The sequence below is a fragment of the Pongo abelii genome, chromosome 22 (assembly GCF_028885655.2).
Source record: "Pongo abelii isolate AG06213 chromosome 22, NHGRI_mPonAbe1-v2.0_pri, whole genome shotgun sequence".
NCBI lineage: Eukaryota > Metazoa > Chordata > Mammalia > Primates > Hominidae > Pongo > Pongo abelii.
The window spans coordinates 43,903,559-43,924,715 of record NC_072007.2 but is presented as its reverse complement, the minus strand read 5'-3'; the positions used below and the strand labels follow the sequence as shown (position 1 = coordinate 43,924,715).

Sequence of the window (21,157 nt, the reverse complement as noted above, 5' to 3'; positions counted from 1 at the left end):
GATTCGCTTGAACCCAGGAGGCAGAGGTGAGCCAAAATTGTGCCACTGTACTCCAGCCTGGGCGACAGAGCGAGACTCTGTCTCAAAAAAATAAAATAACGTAAAATAAGTACTTTAAGGCCGGGTGTGGTGGCTCACACCTATAATCCCAACATTTTGGGAGGCTGAGGTAGGAGGATTGCTTGAGCCCAGGAGTTCAAGACCAGCCTTGGCAACTTGCTTGTCTCTACTAGCAAATAAAATTTTGTAAAAAAAAAAAAAAAATGCTGGGCACGGTGGCTCACGCCTGTAATCCCAGCACTTTGGGAGGCCGAGGCAGGCAGATCACAAGGTCAGGAGATCGAGACTATCCTGGCTAACACGGTGAAACCCCATCTCTACTAAAAAATACAAAAAAATTAGCTGGGCGTGGTGGCGGGCGCCTGTAGTCCCAGCTACTCAGGAGGCTGAGGCAGGAGAATGGCGTGAACCTGGGAGGCGGAGCTTGCAGTGAGCCAAGATCGCGCCACTGCACTCCAGCCTGGGCAACAGAGCGAGAGAGCGAGACTCTGTCTCAAAAAAAAAAAAAAAGAAATACTTTAAGAATGGGCAACATAGCAAGATCATCTCAACGAAAAGTTTGTTTAAAAAAAAAAAAAATACTAGGCCAAGCACAGTAGCTAACACCTATAATCCCAGCACTTTGGGAGGCCAAGGCAGAGTCAATTGCTTGAGCTCAGGAGTCCGAGACTAGCCTGGATAACATGGTGAAACCCCATCTCTACAAGAAATCCAAAAAAAAAAAAAAAACTAGGTATGGTGGTGTGTGCCTATAGTCCCAGCTGCTTGGGAGGCTGAGAAGGAAGAATCGCTTGAACGTAGGAGGTTGAGGCTACTGTTAGCTGTATTTGCGCCACTGCACTCTAGCCTGTCTCAGAAAAAAAGTAGTACTTTAAGAAGGACTTCTTACACAGCAAAGGAAACAACAGTGTGCAGAGACTGCCTACAGACTGGGGGAAAATGTTGATAAGCCGTACATCTGATAAGGGGTTAATATAGTGATATAGAAGGAGCTCAGACAATAGCAAGAAGAAAAAAACAATTAGAAAAGAGTCAAAGGACCTGAATAGACATTTCTCAAAAGAAGACATGTGAAAAAATACTCGACATCAGTATCATTAGGGAAATGCAAATTAAAACCACAAAGAAATACCATCTCATACCTGTCAGAATAGCTGTTATCAAAAAGACGAAAGGTAAGTATTGGCAAGAATGTGGAGAAAAGGGAAACTTTGTACGCTGTTGGTGAGAATGTAAACTAGTACAGTCATTATGGAAAGTGTATGAATGTTCCTCAAAAATCAAAACATAGAATTACCATATGATTCAGTAATCCTCCTTCTGGATATTTTCCCAGAAGCTTTGAAATCAGATGTCTGCACTCCCATGTTCATTGCAGCACTATTCACAACAGCCAAGTTATGGACTCAACCTAAGTGTCCATCAACAGATGAATGAATAATATGGTATAGATATACACAATGGAATACTGTTCAGCCTTTAAAAAGCAGGAAATTGTGTCATTTGTGACAACACAGATGGAAATGGAGAGCACTATGCTGAGTGAAATAAGCCAGGCACAGAAAGGCAGATACAGCATGTTCTCACTTCTATGTGGAATCTAAAACAAACTCATAGAGGCAGAGAGTAGAATGGTGGCTACAGAGGCTGCGGGCTGGGGAGAATGGAGTGTTGATGGACAAAGGGTATAAAATCTCAGCTAAACAGGAGGGATATGTTTTTATTTATTTATTTATGAAGCGGAGTTTTGCTCTTACTGCCCAGGCTGGAGTTGCAATGGCGTGATCTCGGCTCACTGCAACCTCCGCCTCCTGGGTTCAAGCGATTCTCCTGCCTCAGCCTCCCAAATGGCTGGATTACAGGTGCCAGCCGCCACACCTGGCTACTTTTTGTATTTTTAGTAGAGATGGGGTTTCTCCATGTTGCAGGCCAGTCTCGAACTCCTGACCTCAGGTGACCTGCCCACCTCGGCCTCCCAAAGTGCTGGGATTATAGGCGTGAGTCACCGCGCCCAGCCGAGCGATATGTTTTTATTTTCAGTTCTTTGCACAGCATGGTGAGTATGGTTAATAATAGAGTATTGTACATTTCAAAATTGCTGAGAGTAAATTTCAAATGTTTTCATCATAAAATATGTTAAGTATTTGAGATGATGGCTATGTTAACTTGCTTGATTTAATTATTCCACATTGTATTCATAAATCATAGCATCATTTTGTGCCCCATAAATTTATACAGTTATAACTTGTCAATTTACAATGTTAAAAAAAAAAAAGAATGATGACTAACAGTGTGACCTTTAGGCTAGATCCTAGGCACGCTGACTGCATCTATAAATTAGGACACTCAACTGAATAACTTGTAATCTCTGTTGTAGCTCCAGCCTTTTGTAAAAGGGGATAATTTCGGTTTCCCGGCAAGTTTGTAGGGGAAAACTTTCAGTTCACCACAACTCTATTTTAGTTTCTATTACTTGCCTAGTGATTTTTTTTTGTATATAATTTGTTTTTATTTTTAATTTGTCTTTGGTGTTTTGTTTTTTGTTTGCTTGTTTGTTTTGAGACAGGGTCTTACTCTGTAGCCCGGGCTGCAGTGCAGTGGAATGATCACAATTCGCTGCAGCCTCAAACTCCTGGGCTCAAGCGATCCTCCCACCTCAGCCTCCCAAGTAGCTGGAACAATAGGCATGCACCACCATACCTGGCTAACTTTTTTTTGTAGAAACTGGTCTTGCCATGTTGCCCAGGCTGGTCTCTAACTCCTGAGCTCAAGTGATCTTCCCGCCTTGGCCTCCCAAAGTGCTGGCATTACAGGTATGAGCCACTATGCCAGCCTTCATGATTGTTTAATGAGTGCTCAGTGCTCAGTCACTTTCAACTCAAATAAGTCTGTTCTTTACCAAACCAAAGAGCTATGTTTCAAACATTCCCCCAAAATGTGGTGTTAGTCCTGTTTGTCAAACTTGATAGTAGAGTTAAAGAGTAGAGTAATTCTTCCAACTCTTTTGTACTTTTCAGTTCTTAAGCAATTCTGTCAAGCCTAAAACTAATTTTATTTTTCATTCAAAATTTTCAGCATTGTTGTTTTTATTCCTTTGGAACTAAACTAGAAAGAGATCAAATTATAATTCTTAGATGCTGAAATATGGCTCTCATTTATTTGTTTAATTGTTTTTTTTGTTTTTTGAGACGGAGTTGCACTCTTGTTGCCCAGGCTGGAGTGCAGTGAATGGCATGATCTCAGTTCACTGCAACCTCTGCCTCCTGGGTTCAAGTGATTCTCCTGCCTCAGCCTCCCAAGTAGCTGGGATTACAGGCAGGCGCCACCACGCCTGACTAATTTTTTGTATTTTTAGTAGAGACGGGGTTTTTCCATGTTGGTCAGGCTGGTCTTGAACTCCTGACCTCAGGTGCTCTGCCTGTCTCGGCCTCCCATAATGCTGGGATTACAGGTGTGAGCCACTGCACCTGGCCTTATTTGTTTAGTTTTTATAACATAATAAACACCTGTGGACCCCCAACACAAAAGCAAGTGTGTTGACATTAACCCACATCTAACCATGCAATTTTTTTTTTGAGACAAAGTCTTGCCCTGTCGCCTAGTCTGGAGTGCAATGACGCAATCTCAGCTCACCGCAGCCTCCATCTTCCGGGTTCAAGTGATTCTCCTGCCTCAGCCTCCCAAATAGCTGGAATTACAGGTGCCTGCCACCACGCCTGGCTAATTTTTGTATTTTTAGTAGAGACAGGGTTTCACCATGTTGGCCAGGCTGGTCTCAAACTCCTGACCTCAGGTGATCTGCCAGTCTTGGCCTCCCAAAGTGCTGGGATTACAGGTGTGAGCCACCTTGCCTGGCCGCAGTTAGCATTTCTTTAAGGACAACATGATTGAGTTTTTAATAAAAATATGGTAGTCCCAATCCTTTTGATAGAAGATGTTCCCAATAAGTAAATTATACGTTGATTGAGCATGCACTGTTGAAATAGATATGCTTTAAAGTCATATATTCACCTTATGAGCTATGTGGCATTAGACAAATTAATCAATTACCCTGAACCCTATTTCATAATCTGTAAAATTGGGAGAATAGCTATCTTAAAGAGTTACCTGAGGAACAAAGTACTGTGTGTGCTATCACCTGGTGCTTAATATGTTTTTACTGTTTTAATTCTCAGCTCTTGTCTGAGCATTTCAACATGCATTTCTGAATGCTCCACTTCGCCCACTAGATGGCACTAGTTTGTTGCTAAATGCAGTGCTGACTACTCTGGCTAGTCCACATGAATCATTGCTATTAGAGGAAACATTTCAAAGAGCTGGTAAAGACTGTGAAAGTGTTATAAAGTTAATCTTAGGTAAAATGAGAAAGAATTTCTTGGCCAGGCGTGGTGGCTCACACCTGTAATCCCAGCACTTTGGGAGGCCAAGGTAGGCAGATCACCTGAGGTCAGGAGTTCGAGACCAGCCTGGCCAACATGGTGAAACCCTGTCTCTACTAAAAAAATACAGAAGTTAGCCAGGCCTGGTGGCGTGCACCTGTAATCCCAGCTACTCAGGAGGCTGAGACAGGAGAATTGCTTGAACCCAGGAGGGGGAGGGTGCAGTGAGCCAAGATCATGCCACTGCACTCCAGCCTGGCGACAGAGTGAGACTCCATCTCAAAAAAAAAAAAAAAAAAAAAAAAAAAGAATTTCTTGTATTGTGGAAAAATTACATCAGTGTACAGCATAAATACAAAACAAAAATTAAATAGTGAAACATGTTAAGGAATAGTTTCACGGTCATATCATGCGGAACTTTTTAAACTATATTAGGAGTTGCATTTGGTTCCAAGTACAGTGTAAAGCCACTGATAAATTTTAAGCAGGGAATTGTTAGGATGTCATTTATCTTTTTAAAATATCATTCTGGTGCTTCTGTTTTTTAAGGATACTGTTAAAGAGATTGAAAACAGAAGGCACAAAGTTGAAAATAATATTTACAGCACATGAACAAATGACTTCTCTAGAATATATAAAGAATTCCTGTAAAGCTCTAAATAAGAAAAAGACAATAGAAAAATTGATAAACACTTGAAAAAGGAATTCCAGATGGCCAGTAAACATGGAAAGATGCTCAACCTCTTTTAGTAGTCAGAGAAAGCAAATTAAAATCATAGTAAGAAACTATTACCTACCTACATAATTGGTAAAAATGTATAAATGTGATCATTCCACAAGTTGACAAGGACATTCACAGCAACAGGACACTACTGTGGGAAAGTAAATTGATGCAATTACTTTGGAAAGGTGTAGTTAAGGAACAGATAATATACCTGGGACCTAGGATTTCCACTCCAATTTAAATTTCCTAGGAAAAACCATGCACGGTGTAACAATATCTTTCATATACAAACACACTTAGCAGCATTGTTTGTAACTGACAAAAATTGGAGACAACACAAATGTTCATCAACTAAACAATGGATAAGCAAATGAAGGTGTTTTTAATATATTGGAATGCCATAAAACAACAAGAATGAAAGTGCTCTAACAGCCTCATCCACAGAAAGGATGCCTTAAAAACATAATGTGGAGCATAAAAAGCAAGGTAGAAAAGAATGCATATGGTATGATTCCATTCAGATAAAGTTTAAAGCCTTGGCAATATGAAATTGTTTTTTTTTTTTTTTTTGAGACGGAGTCTCGCTCTGTCACCCAGGCCGGAGTGCAGTGGCACAATCTTAGCTAACTGCAACCTCCACCTCCCAGGTTCACGCCATTCTCCTGCCTCAGCCTCCCCAGTAGTTGGGACCACAGGCGCCTGCCACAACGCCTGGCAAATTTTTTTTTTTTTTTCTTTTGAGACGGAGTCTCGCTGTGTCACCCAGGCTGGAGTGCATTGGCATGAGCTCTGCTCACTACAAGCTCCGCCTCCCAGGTTCACACCATTCTCCTGCCTCAGCCTCTCCAAGTAGCTGGGAATACAGGCGCCCACCACCACGCCCGGCTAATTTTTTGTATTTTCAGTAGAGACGGGGTTTCACCGTGGTCTCGATCTCCTGACCTCGTGATCCGCCTGCCTCGGCCTCCCAAAGTGCTGGGATTACAGGCGTGAGCCACCACGCCAGGCCACGAAATTGTATTGTTTAGGAATGCATACTTGAGTGATACAAATAAGAATTGCATGAGAATGGTGGTGACCTTTGGTGAGGAGAGAAGAGGCTGCTGGGGTGATGATTGTGCTCTCTCTCCACCAGGATGGTATACCGTTAACTTTGCATATCTCCTTTATATTTATTCATCCAGCTGTATTTTATATTTTACATACTTTTTCTGCATGTTTTATTTCACAACATAAAAAGTTTTAAAAATACACACACACTGACTCCTACATGGAGAATTATTCATGGACAAATAATGGAAAGTATTGTAGGTGAGAGAGAATGGGAGTAGGGGCTCGGACCAGGGCCATGGTAGTACTAGAGATGGAGAGAAATAGATCCAGGAGGTAGGACTGGTGGGACTTGCTAACAGATTGTTTCTTCTTGTTCTTTATGATAGTTCATAAACCAGAAAAGGTCACATGGACGGAAGCAGCAGGAAGCATTCGGGATGGAGTGCGTGCCTATACAGCTCTGCATTATCTTTCTCATCTCTCTCCTGGAAAATCAGTGCTGATAATGGATGGAGCAAGTGTAGGTGCTAATGATTTTGTTAAGAAACAGACAAGCATACAGTAAATTTAGGAAATTTAGCAATGAGCCATCCATTTGCTAGTATAATTCTTTGCCAATAGCTTATTGATTGACTTCTTTTCCAGTGTCGTATTTTGTTATAATAAGCAGCTTTTATCAATAGAAGATCAAAGTTAGATTTAGTGTGATTAGTTTATGACTCTGAATCTGCTGGTACATTAAAAAGCAGACAAGCCATTTTTATTCATTCCTGTTAGACAAAGCCTAAGATACCGCATGAGCCTTTGAAGTCATAGTCCAGAATTCCCTAACAGCTTTGTAGCCTATTTCCCACCCTCACACTTATGTTGATCAAGTATTGGCATTTTATGTATAGATGGATCACACAAAAGATCAACACGTCCTAATTTAAACATATTACATATATCAAAAAATAGTTCAAGACACTAAAAGAATACATAAAATATTGTCTAACAATGTTAAGAAAAACTTGAAATTAACTTATAGTTTTATTTGCTAACTGGCTTGTGATGAAATGCTTTCTTCCTGCTTTTCTTTGAAGAAAAGGCAAAGCTGTCTTCAGCCTGGTATCCGACATCAGGATAGTAGTGTTTCCCCGAACTTACCCTATGGGTCTGAACAGGATGGAGCTTTTGAAGTGTTTTGATCTTCAAAGAGAGATAGCTGGACTCCCATATATAGTATATAATTAGCTTAGACCATTGCATTGACAAGGCCCAGTTTTCTCTTTGCAAGGCCATGTGTCTGAATGTGGCCCTCCATCCTTGAAATTATGTGCTGTGGTCAGACTGACAGCATGTGACATGCAGCTTTTCCACCACCCCTTGTAAAGAAGAAAGTCAATCAAATATTTCCCCTATTAAACTTGCCCATAACTTTGCTCTTTTCCTATTAGATAACATTTTAAAATATACTAAAGTAACACTAAAGAATTATACTTTATTAAATAATATAAAGAAATCAATTCGATATGGCCTCTGCCCTATAACCATACACCCACTGTATATTTTTTTCTACACAGGCATTTGGTACAATAGCTATTCAGTTAGCACATCATAGAGGAGCCAAAGTGATTTCAACAGCATGCAGCCTTGAAGATAAGCAGTGCCTTGAAAGATTCAGACCTCCCATAGGTGGGTAATATTACGAGCACAGACTTTAAAACAGGAAATTTTGAAGGAAAATCACCTTTAAAAATGTACTTGTAAAACTAAGTACAAAATCCCTGGCCAGGTGCCGTGGCTCACGACTGTCACCTCAGCACCTTGGGAGGCCAGGGTAGGGGGATTGCTTGAGCCCAGGAGTTTGAGACCAGCCTGAGCAACATAGAAGACCTCATCTATACATAATCTTAAAAAAAAAAAAAAAAATTTGTAAAATCCCAAATGAAAGTCAGTTTCAAAATGCAGTGTATGTGCTATCTCCCAATTTACTTTTTTTTTTTTTTTTTTTGAAACAGGGTCTCACTGTGTCACCCAGCTGGAGTACAGTGGCACAATCATGGCTCACTGCAGTATGGACCTCCCAGGGGTCAGGTGATCCTCCCACCTCAGCCACCTGAGTAGCTGGGACTACAGGCATATGCCATCACGCCCAGCTAATTTTTTGTATTTTTTGTAGAGACGAGTTTAGCCGTGTTGCCTAGGCTGGTATCAAACTTCTGAGCTCAAGCAATGCACCCACCTTGGCCTCCCAAAGTGCTGGAATTACAGGCATGAGCCACCATATCCAGCCCCAATTTACTTAAGTGATAGTTTTAATTTTAATTATTTATGTTTTTTTTAAACTTACATTTTTCAACGTTTTTTCCTGTTTGCCCCATTGTTTTCAACAATTTACTTAACTTTGAATTAGGTGAACTTTGATGCAGTTTAGAAACCCCTGATGCAGGCTGGGTGTGGAAGAACTAGAGACAAGCCTCAGAGAACTAGCTTCTCCAAGGATATACACCTAGTAAAGGACTGGAATGAGATTTGAACCCAGGCCTGTCTGACAGTAAAGCTCACATTATTTCCATTGTTACATGATGCTTGTGACAGAGATAACCAAGAAGTAGAAGGAAGGCAATACAGGGGCTGGAGAAAGGAGGAGAAAAGGAAAAAGAAGAGATTTGAAAATAGAATGGAGAAAGAGCACAGGCTGGGCGTGGTGGCTCACATCTGTAATCCCAGCACTTTGGGAGGCCAAGGCGGGTGGATCACTTGAGGTCAGGAGTTCAAGACCAGCCTGGCCAACGTGATGAAACCCCATCTCTATTAAAAATACAAAAATTAGCTGGGCGTGGTGGCAGACGCCTGTAATCCCAGCTACTCAGGAGGCTGAGGCAGGAGAATTGCTAGAACCTGGGAGATGGAGGTTACAGTGAGCCGAGATCGTGTCAGTGCACTCCAGCCTGGGCAACAGAGCAAGAGTCTGCCTCAAAAAACAAAACAAAACAAAACAAAACAAAACATGAATGGACCGGGCACAGTGACTCACACCTGTAATCCCAGCACTTTGGGAGGCCGAGGCGGGCAGATCATGAGGTCCAGAGATCGAGACCATACTGGCTAACATGGTGAAACCCGTCTCTACTAAAAATACAAAAAAAAAAAATCAGCTGGCGTGGTGGCGGGCACCTGTAGTCCCAGCTACTTGGGAGGCTGAGGCAGGAGAATGGTGTGAACCTGGGAGGCGGAGCTTGCAGGGAGCCGAGATCGCATCACTGCACTCCAGACTGGGTGACAGAGCAAGACTCCATCTCAAAAAAAAAAAAAAGCATGAATGGTATGAAAAAAAAGAACACGAATGAAGGGAAATTTTCTTATTTGTTAATTTGCCTTTCCTAGATTGCTTTGTCCCCCTTTCTCTTTTGTCCTCTTCCTCCTTGCCTCCAAATCCTAGATTACTCTGTTGGACTACACCACTAATCTGAGCAGCTCTAAGAGGAATTCTCTTCAGCTAGAAGGTGTTAAAAGATACAGAAAGGAAATATAAACATGTTGTTATTTGCCAGTTCAAAATTCTGAGAATTATTTTTAATTCTGTCAATAATTTATATTCTATTAATATGATACTACTAATATCCTTTAATGCAGCCAGTTAAAATCTGTTTAATTTTTACTGACTCACCTAAAAATCATGTTCCTTTTCCTTAGCTTTAAGATTTTCCTTCATTTGGGAGAGTAAGTGGGGAAGAGAGGGAGATTTCTATGACTGAGAAAGGGTGAAACAGCGTCTAGTAGATAATTACCATATTATACAAATACAGACTGTCCCCAGCTGACAGTGTTTCGATTTAGGATTTTTTAAATGTTACGATCGGTCTATTGGGGTATAGAGTGCATTTTTGACTTACAGTGGGTATATTGGGATGTAGCCCATCGTAAAGATGAGCATCATCTGTATATTTTTATGCTTTTTAGCTCTAAAGACTATTAAATATGAACATACTTGAGAAACTACTTAATCTAGCTGGGGGCGGTGGCTCACCCTGTAATCCCAGGGATTTAGGAGGCCAAGGCAGGAGGATCACATGAAGCCAAGAGTTCAAAAATAGCTTAGGAAACATAGCAAGACCCTCTCCCTACAAAAAAATTTAAAAAATTAGCCAGGCATGGTGGCAGGTACCTGTAGTTCTAGCTACTTGGGAGGCTAGGGCAGGAGGATTGCTTGAACCCAGGAGTTCAAGGCTGCACTGGGCTATGATCACACCACTGCACTCCATTCTGGGCAATGGAGTGAGACCCTGTCTGAAAAAAAAAAAGAAACTGACTTAATCTTCCAGTTCATGTTGTATTATATATGTACCTCTGTGTTTTCAGATTCCTCATTCTGGCAACATATCCTATAACTGTAGAGAATAGTGCTCTGTGTCAACAGACCAGCCTTGGGTCACCTTCTCCACAAAATGTTCACATTTTAGTTTTATTAAATATACAAGTCTCTTCATTTAGACTGCTATATCCCATATTGGGTTAAATGAGAAAAAGTATAATTTAAATTGACTTTCTCCCTTTAAATTCAGTAATTGTTTGAATTGCTTAACTCATTTCAAGAATAGATATTTATTTGCTTTTCTTTTTCTTTTTCCCTGATTTGTTTGTGTTGATCACATAGAGAACAGTACAATTGCCTGATTTCCTGTCCTTTACAGCCCGAGTGATTGATGTATCTAATGGGAAAGTTCATGTTGCTGAAAGCTGTTTGGAAGAAACAGGTGGCCTGGGAGTAGATATTGTCCTAGATGCTGGAGGTAGGTACTGTATGAAATTAGTAGCCTGTGTAGTTTTTTTAGTTTGATGAACTTAAGAAAAAAAATTTAACCAGGGCATAATTATTAATGCACTTATTAAACTGGATGTTCAGTTTTAGGTTTTGTTTTTAACTAAAGACTTTTTCATTTAAATTGGAACTTCCACTTTATTCTCATTGTAATGTAAGCACTGTGTGTAAGAGAGAACATGCTTATCTTTTACAGTGTAGACTAGGGGTGTCCAATCTTTTGGCTTCCCTGGCCACATTGGAAGAAAAATTGTCTTAGGCCACACATAAAATACACTAACACTAACGATATCTTATGAGCTAAAAAAAAAACTCAAAAATGTCTTATAATGTTTTAAGAAAGTTACGGATTTGTGTTGGGCAGCATTTAAAGCCATCCTGGGCAGGCTGCAAGTTGGACAAGCTTGGTGTAGACATTAGAGTAACAAATGACATATCGCTACAAGAAATCTAGAAACATGGCCTCCTCAGTGGCTCCCAGAAAACACAGCATCATTGTGATGCCTTTTCAGTCCCATCTTCTGTGTGTGGCTGCCTTCGATTGGATAGTTGACTTCTGCAGTCTCTATTTGTAAAATATCAAAATTTGTTCCAGTTTCACTTTTCTTGAATGTTTTTAGTTTAACCAGTATTTATTTAACACTTACTCTGAACACACTTAAGTAATAGCATGACTTCTAAAGGATAGGCTTTACAAGCCTGCAAAGTGCTTCTATTTATACTTTGGTAGGATTTATCTTCTAATGTGAGAATCATGGATGAATGTGGTTATGACTATCGTGTGGTTTTTTAAACCAGTATTTTCTAAGATTTGAAAATAGCTCAGGAAAATCTGTCAGTGGAAGTAAATACATACTTTATTGCATCATTTTTTCACATGGACATTTCAGTAATTATGTTAAGACTATCTTGAGTCTATGAGTTTTTTAATTGGGAATCAATTCATCTCACTATATTAAGCTATCAGTGTTAATTGTCAGATTTGGTTATGTGTTACGTTACCTTGCCTGGTTTTCAAATGAAGATAGACTTTTTATCTTTATTTATTTCTATAATAAATAGATTTACAATAAATTATAATTAAATGTAGAATAAATTTTATAATCAGTTTAATGCAAAAAGTAGATTTTAAGGTATCAGAATACATTGTGTGTTGCTTTTTCTAAGAAAAATATTTCCTCATTCGTACATTAAAAAGTAAAGAGGGCTGGGTGTGGTGGCTCATGCCTGTAATCCCAGCACTTTGGGAGGCCGAGGCGGGCGGATCACGAGGTCAGGAGATCGTGACCATCCTGGCTAACACGGTGAAACCCCGTCTCTACTAAAAATAAAGAAATAAAAAAATTAGCCAGGCATGGTGGCGGGCGCTTGTAGTCCCAGCTACTTAGGAGGCTGAGGCAGGAGGATGGCGTGAACCCGGGAGGCGGAGCTTGCAGTGAGCCGAGATCGCGCCACTGCCCTCCAGCCTGGGCGACAGAGCAAGACTCCGTCTCAAAAAAAAAAAAAAAAGTAAAAAGAGTGCCAGACACAGTGTCCTGTGCCTGTAGTCCCAACTACTCATGAGGCCGAGGCTGGAGGATTGCTGGAGTCCAGGCCAGCCTGGGCAACATAGTAAGACCTTGTCTCTAAATAAATAAGAACTTGTTTGAAGAATACATTTTTGTCAGATTATTATAAAATATATTTCTTCTCTCTTTTTTTAAAACTGTTCCCTTGCAAGTGAGATTGTATAGTAAAGATGATGAACCAGCTGTAAAACTACAACTACTACCACATAAACATGATATCATCACACTTCTTGGTGTTGGAGGCCACTGGGTAACAACAGAAGAAAACCTTCAGGTATTATCAGAAACCATAAAGCATTACCATTACACCAAAGGGGTGTAATTAACAAACAATAATGCCTAAGTTATTTGAGGCAAGGTATGACTAAATTAGTATAAAATCTGGGCCAGGCATGGTGGCTCACACCTATGAGTCCAGCACTATGGAAGGCCAAGGCGGGCAGATCACTTGAGGCCAGGAGTTCAAGACCAGCCTGGCCAACATGGTGAAACCCCATCTCTACAAAAAATATAAAAATTAGCCAGGCATGGTGGCACAGGCTTATATTCCCAGCTCCTTGAGAGACTGAGGGCTGAGGCATGAGAATTACTTGAACCAGGGAGGTGGAGGTTGTAGTGAGCTGAGATTGTGCCACTCCACACCAGCCTGGGTCACAGAGTGAGACTGTCTCAAAAAAAAAGAAAAAAGAAAAAATCTGAAACATAAAGAAATTAAGCTTTTTTTTTCCATTCCATATTTTATATCAGAAAGAAATGTAGCTTTTTTTTTTCACTTTAGCAACATGTTGGCCAAAATGTTGAAATACTGTCTAGTAGAGACATCCTTTCAGTGACGATGAAGTGTAATTTTATTTAGTGATTTAGACGTGACTTACGAATTTATTTTATTTTATTTTTTTATTTTTTGGAACAAAGTTTTGCTCTTGTTGCCCAGGCTGGAGCACAATGGCACGATCTCAGCCCACTGCAACCTCTGCCTCCCAGACTCAAGCGATTCTCCTGCCTCAGCCTCCTGAGTAGCTGGGATTACAGGCGCCCGCCACCACGCCCAGTTAATTTTTGTATATTTAGTAGAGACGGGGTTTCACCATGTTGACCAGGCTGGTCTTGAACTTCTGACCTCAGGTGATCCACCCGCCTCGGCCTCCCAAAGTGCTGGGATTACAGGCGTGAGGCACCACGCCGGCATGAATTTTTAATAGTAGATAGCATTTTTTCTCGGTAACATTGTTGACATACACTTAGCAAAATATTTCTATATAAAATTATCACAATTTCCTAATTATTCAAATTGGAATTACTATATATGTTTATGTATCTCTCAAGGTTATATTTTTCAGCATTCTAGTTACATATTTACATGACGGCTGATATGCAAATACCCTAATTCTCACCTACCAATCTTCACTGATTTTCCAACACCCTCATGAAGATGGCCAGAAAAGACACACACACCCCCCTACCATTTCACCACCAGGATTCTAGATTGGCCTTGCATCTGCCATATACTTATCACCTCACTGTTTCTTCATTTTGGACCATGAAATAGAAAATATTATCGTTTACATGTTATTAAAGTTTATGTGCATATTTTTGTGATTTGGACATCATTTACTTTGTGTAGAAGTTTTTCTGACTCAAGATACCAGTCATCCTGCTGTTAAAGTCACAATAATTGATTAGTCTTTGTTTCATTCTATCCAAGTTGGATCCTCCAGATAGCCACTGCCTTTTCCTCAAGGGAGCAACGTTAGCTTTCCTGAATGATGAAGTTTGGAATTTGTCAAATGTACAACAGGGAAAATATCTTTATATCCTTTTTATCGACTGATTGAGTTTCTGGCTTGAAACCTTGTACTGTACTAAGTTCTTTCATTACGATAATAGGAAATAATAATAGCAGTTAAGTTTCCTTAAGTATGCCAAACAGTGTTCCAAGTGCCTTGCAAGTATTAATTTAAACATTAAAACAACCTTTTGAGATGTAAGTACTGTTATCATCCCCATTTCACAGGTGAAGAATCAAGAACAGAGATGTTGATACAGACTCAAGGACGCAGCAAGTGACAGAGCAAGAATCACACTCAGGCAGTCTTTCTCCTTTCTGAATGGAGATGAGCCATAAGATACGTGGAAGATTTTGTTTTTAACCTGACATTAAGGAAAGTACACATCACCTTGAAAGGTTGAACACTTACTCCTATGATGGTGCCATTGCACAGAAACATTTCAGAATACTTTTCTAAATTAAAGAGTTTGTGGAGTGTTTTATAAATATCAATGCTAGGAAATCTTTATCAAATGAAGATGGGTTTGACTTTTTGAAATAAAAGTCATTCAGAGATAAGTCTGGTGTGATTGAAGCCAAATCATTCCAGTTGAGTAAAAATAATAAAAAGTTTGGAATATACAAACAATTTCAAAAAGAAAGGTCCAAACCTCTTTAGAGTAGGATCAACTTAAGAATTCCTTTTATTTCTAAAATGACTGGTTTAGAGGCAGCAGCACTTGGTAAAAGTTTTAATGTATTGGATTAAAAAAATAAGTTATCATTACTTGATAGAGCATATGTGTGTGTCTGAAGAAAGATTTACATAGCCTTACACTTGTCTCTACTGAATATCATACTTTACATTTCTTAAATGTGTCTAGTCATATATGTGTGATATGTATAAAGGCCAGTTCCCTCCAGGAGCAATGACAGACTTTATTTGGAGCTTTAAGGTAGTTATGTAGGCCGGGCGTGGTGGCACATACCTGTAGTCCCAGCTACTCATGAGGCTGAGGCAGGAGAATTGCTTGAACCTGGGAGGCGGAGGTTTCAGTGAGCCGAGATCGCGCTACTACACTCCAGCCTGGTGACAGAGCGAGACTCCATCTCAAAAAAAAAAAAAAAAGTTATGTAATTAGTATACTGCATGTATGAAGTTTTAAGGAGTAGATTTCAAAACCCCTTCATGTAGTGAATGTATGAGTTTAAAGATATTTCTGATTAAATATTTCCTATTAAATTTGAAAATTAGATTTAACTTTCTAAAAGGATTTTTAATTAATTTCATTTTTTAAAAAGGTACATGAGTTGGCGCAGTGGCTCACGCCTCTAATCCCAGCACTTTGGGAGGCCGAGGTGGGGGATCACGAGGTCAGGAAATCGAGACCATCCTGGCTAACATGACGAAACCCCGTCTCTACTAAAAATACCAAAAAAAAAAAAAAAAAAAAAAAAATTAGTTGGGCGTGGTGGCACGCACCTGTAGTCCCAGCTACTCCGGAGGCTGAGGCAGGGGAATTGCTTGAACCCAGGCGGTGAAGGTTGCAGTGAGCTGAGATCGCGCTGCTGCACTCCAGCTTAGCTACAGAGCGAGACTCTGTCTCAAAAAAAAAAAAAAAAAAGTATATGTCCAATCCAATAACATTGTAATTATTTGGAATGATGCTACAGTGGAGAATACCATGTGGCTATTAAAAGTAACATTAGTTAACAAAAGTAACATTAGTTAACATTAGAATACTATGTAGCTATTAGTTTTGATTTTTTTTTTTTTTTTTTTGAGACAGAGTCTCACTCTGTTGCCCAGGCTGGAGTGCAGTGGCATGAGCTTGGCTTACTGCAACCTCCGACTCCTGGGTTCAAGCAATTCTCCTGTCTCAGCCTCCTGAGTAGCTAGGATTATAGACATGTGCCACCACACCTGGCTAATTTTTTGTATTTTTTAGTAGATACGGAGTTTCACCATGTTGGTCAAGCTGGTCTCAAACTCCTAACCTCAGGTGATCCACACACCTCAGCCTCCCAAAGTGCTGGGATTACAGGCATGAGCCACCGGTCCCAGCCGTAGCTATTAGTTTTGAATCTTACATGTTGGAAACTAGACTGACTGCTTTGCTTATAGTATATAACTTAATTCTCTCAAACCACCTCTCCTGATGAGAAGGCAATTTTAACCTATTCGACAAATCCTTGGACCAAGTTGAAACATGACGTGTATATGAAATACTGTACATTTTCCAGAATCAGAAATACATGCTTTGCACACAGGTGAGAATTTTATTAACAGCAGTAGGAAGGGAACTTGCAGGGATGTGAATTAGTAAATTTATATTCTTTAGTTTCCTTTTAAAAATATTTTTAGGCCAGGTGTGGTGGCTCACGCCTGTAATCCCAGCACTTTGGGAGGCCAAGGTGGGCGGATCACGAGGTCAGGAGATCGAGACCATCCTAGCGAACATGGTGAAACCCCGTCTCTACTAAAAATACAAAAAATTAACCAGGCATGGTAGCAGGCACCTGTAGTCCCAGCTACTCGGGAGGCTGAGGCAGGAGAATGGCATGAACCCGGGAGGCGGAGCTTGCAGTGAGCTGAGGTCGTGCCACTGCCCTCCAGCCTGGGCGACATAGCGAGACTCTGTCTCAAAAAAAAAAAAAAAAATGTTTTAAATGACTTATATTTTCTAATTTGCATTTTCTTTTTTTTCTTTTTTTTTTGAGACGGAGTCTCGCTCTGTCACCAAGGCTGGAGTGAAGTGGCGCCATCTCGGCTCACTGCAACCTCTGCCTCCCAGATTCAAGCAATTCTCCTGTCTCAGCCTCCCAAGTAGGTGCATGCCACCACGCCCAGCTAATTTTTGTATTTTTAGTAGAGGCAGGATTTCACCGTATTGATCAGGCTGGTCTCGAACTCTTGACCTCAGGTGATCCATCTGCTACAGCCTCCCAAAGTGCTGGGATTACAGGCGTGAGCCACCGTGCCCAGCCCTAATTTGCATTTTCTAAAGTCCTGAATCATACTGTAGTCCTCACTTGTGCACACCCTCCTCATTCATACAAGCTAAGTTGCTGCTTGTGATTTAACAGAGACATCTCCTTCCAACTGTGTCATTCTAGGCCATAAATAATTCAGAAGTACTGGCAATTACATAGAATCTTGATCTTAGTATTATAATTTCAATTAAATTAGCAAGATAGATTTTTTCTTTGATTTTTACATCATTTTCTGATTCTCTCAGTGACATACAGTCAGCCCCCTGTATCTGAGGGTTCCACATCCAGGGATTCAACCAATCAAGGATCAAAAATATTTGGAGGCTGGGGGCAGTGGCTCATGCCTGTAATCCCAACACTTTGGGAGGCTGAGGCAGGAGGATGGCTTCATCTCAGGAGTTTGAGACCAGCCCAGGCAACATAGGGAGACCCTGTCTATATAAAAATAAAAATAAATTAACCTGGTGTGGCGGTGAATCGCTGTGGTCCCAGCTACTTGGGAGGCTGAGGATCACTAGAGCCTGAGAAGTTGAGGCTGCAGTGAGCCATGATCATGCCACTGCACTCTAGCCTGGGCCACAGAGGGAGCTCCTGTCTCAAAAAAAAAAAAAAAAACTCTGAAAAAGTAATAATACAATTCAAAAAAAAACAAAAAAATACAGTATAACCACTATCTACATAGTATTTACATTGCATTAGGTATTATAAGTAATATAGAGATGACTTAATGTATAATGGAGATGTGCCTCGGTTATATGCAAATACTATGCCATTTTTTTTTCTTCCTTTTTTTTTTTTCTTTTGAGACAGGGTGTTGCTCTGTTGCCCTGGCTGGAGTGCAGTACTCATTCCAGCTCACTGTAACCTCAAACCCATGTGCTCAAGGGATCCTCCTGCCTCAGCCTCCCTAGCAGCTGGGGCAACAGGCACATGCCACCATGCCTGGCTACTTTTTAAATTTTTTGTAGAGAGCCTTGTTTCCCAAGCTGCTGCACTATTTTCTATAAGGGACTTGAGTATCTGGAGATTTTGGTCTTCATGGGGGTCCTGGAACCAATCCCTCATGGATGCATGAGGGATGATTGTATATCATACACACACACACAGTTTACTGGCTTCTGCAAACAAATTTTGGGCCTATTACCAACGAGCCTGGTCAACAAATCTACATCTAAAGTAAGATATATACTTGCTAAAATTGTTTTTAACTAAAAATGCCATATGTAGTATAAAAATGAAAACTAGACACTATTTCATTCACATCCATTGAGATAATAGTGGTGAGCACTTAGGATAAGCACCAGGCTTGACTTGCTGCTCTTGTCACTTGTCCTTGGAAATTCAGGCTCTATTACACCACCAACTCTCAAAACATTTCCCTGTTGTAGAGCTAAACTTGACGTCCTACAGAATTTCTCTAACTTAACATGTTGAGTCTCTGAGACTGCAAAACTTGAAACAAGAGAAAGTGGCCTGCCTGGCATCCTCTGCTTATTGAATGGTTTTATTTAATTCTCCTTTACATTGCCACCTTAACAATCCTTCCAGCTACGTATCTTAAAGGATGTGATGGAGAAGTTATCAACTGGTGTTTTCAGGTACGCTAAAGTAACCAAATCATTGTTCTTGTTTGTTTTTCTATTTTCAGAGAGCTAAGGCAGGCAGTCCCACTTTTATTTTAGCTCTCGCCATGTACCTGTTGCCTCCATATTTTATTATTAGGTTGGTGCAAACATAATTGTGGTTTTTGCCATTGAAAGTAATGGCAAAAACTGCATTTACTTTTGCACAGATCTTATATTTCATTTAAATAGCTGCTCTTTAATATTTATCAAAGTGTATCTGGTGGTACACCAGTAGGTACTCCCAGGGATAGAAGTGGCTTGTGAGTTTGCCTCACTCCATCATGTAGTGTACCTCACCCTTTGCTTTTCCTCATCACCCCTCCCAAAGCAACTTGAAGTAACCAATAGCTTGAAGGAGAGAAAACCATGGTATATTTGTTTAAAGTTGAATATGTTTATCACTTATAAAAGAGGGAGTAGGCCAGGCGCGGTGGCTCACGCCTGTAATCCCAGCACTTTGGGAGGCTGAAGCGAGTGAATCACTTGAGGTCAGGAGTTCGAGACCAGCCTGGTCAACATGGCAAAACCCTGTCTCTATTAAAAAATACAAAAATTAGCTGAGCGTGGTGGCGAGCACCCATAATCCCAGCTACTGGGAGGCTGGGGCAGGAGAATTGCTTGAACCTGGGAGGTGAAGGTTGCAGTGAGCCAAGATCACACCATTGCACTCCAGCCTGGGCAACAAGAGAAACTCCGTCTCAAAAAAAAGAGGGAGTAAATTAAGTAGATAATTTTTTTCCTTCAAAACTTAACCACTTTTAACATTGGAAACACTAATGGACCAATTTGTTTGAATTACTTAAAGTAACAGACTTGAGGCTGGGTGCAGTGGCTCACGCCTGTAATCCCAGCACTTTGGGAGGCTGAGGTGGGTGGATCACTTGAGGCCAGAAGTTCAAGACCAGCCTGGCCAACATGGTGAAACCCATCTCTACTAAAAATACAAAAATTAGCCAGGCTTGATGGTGCATGCCTGTAATCCCCGCTACTCAGGAGGCTGAAGTATGAGAATCGCTTGAACCCGGGAGGCGGAGGTTGCAGTGAGCTGAGATTGTGCCACTGCACTCTAGCCTGGACGAGAGAGCCAGACTCTGTCTCAAAGAATCAATTAATACAGTAATAGATTTGAGTACTAGCATTTGTCATATACCACCCTGTTTGTTCTACTTATCTTTAACTAGACCTGACATTTCTAATTTCATTCCTTCTCAGACCTCAGTTGGATGAACCCATTCCACTGTATGAGGCAAAAGTTTCCATGGAAGCTGTTCAGAAAAATCAAGGAAGAAAAAAGCAAGTTGTTCAATTTTAATTTTCTTCTTTCTCAGACCTCATTCGGATGAACATATTCCAGTATTTGAAGCCAGAATTTTCTTTGGAAATTGTTGAGAAAAACCAAGGAAGATAAAACAAGTTGCATTTTTAAGCACGTTTCCCTGCTAAGACAAGATGCTCAGTTGACACATTTGAAAAGTGTTTGAAAAATTCTTGTGCAAATGATCAAGATAATTCTATAATTAACATCTTAAGGGAATTTTCTAAAAACCTTTTCATTGTTTCTATATATTTTGCCCCTGCTATAAAATTCCTTCCATGAAGAAAACTGCCGCTTTCAGCAAAAGCCACACTACTCTTGATAAAGCTGTTGCAGGCCTTTGCTAAGCTATCAAAGTAACGTATTAATTTTGTATCAACTCCGTTCTCAACACCTTCCTTAATAAGTCTTTGCTGTCATAATTTAAGCATTTGAGTATATTTTGAAGTCTTAAAGGACCTAGCCCATAGGCACTTAAATTGTGTGTTTTCAACTATTCATTCACTCCGGCTTTCCCCAGGATCAAAGAAGATCCCATTAACTTGCAAGTGGCAGCTGCCTGGAAGGCTGAGATGACCAGGCACTGGGAACGGGGAAGGGAGGGTTGTCGGTAGGCTGCGCTGGCATAGGAAGCGTGCTGACGTCTTATCTGAGTTCTCTGTTTGAGGGTTGAGGAAGGTGGCCTAGTCCCCTCTCCTCGCCTCTTGAGAGCAGTAGCCACTGCCCTCTTAAGTTTATGGAAGCAGCAGCCCATCGCCGCAGCTCAAGTTTGTTTCCTTTTCATCCAGGCGCCAAACCCCGGGCTGATCACATCCCTGCTGTGGGCTTAAATAGAGTTAAGCTATTTCGGTGCCCCACAGGGTAGTG

At 40.7% G+C, this 21,157-nt stretch overlaps 1 protein-coding gene across 4 annotated transcripts in view; it reads left to right on the top strand.

Annotated features, from left to right (window-relative positions):
* The window catches only part of CRYZL1 (crystallin zeta like 1), a 51,675-nt gene extending 30,906 nt beyond the window's left edge, over positions 1 to 20,769 (top strand). For 3 of the 4 annotated variants that reach the window (XM_024239263.3, XM_054542784.2, XM_054542783.2), the window contains 7 exons: positions 6,603 to 6,736; positions 7,779 to 7,890; positions 10,893 to 10,991; positions 12,741 to 12,862; positions 14,294 to 14,399; positions 18,903 to 18,948; positions 20,188 to 20,769. In XM_024239263.3, coding sequence (XP_024095031.1) covers positions 6,603 to 6,736; positions 7,779 to 7,890; positions 10,893 to 10,991; positions 12,741 to 12,862; positions 14,294 to 14,399; positions 18,903 to 18,948; positions 20,188 to 20,287 — 719 coding nt within the window. In that variant the 3' untranslated portion in view covers positions 20,288 to 20,769. Of the gene's footprint in view, positions 1 to 6,602; positions 6,737 to 7,778; positions 7,891 to 10,892; positions 10,992 to 12,740; positions 12,863 to 14,293; positions 14,400 to 18,898; positions 18,949 to 20,187 lie in introns of all 4 variants that reach the window. The other variant, XM_024239265.3, reaches the window with a different exon arrangement.
* Positions 20,770 to 21,157: the final 388 nt, after the last annotated feature.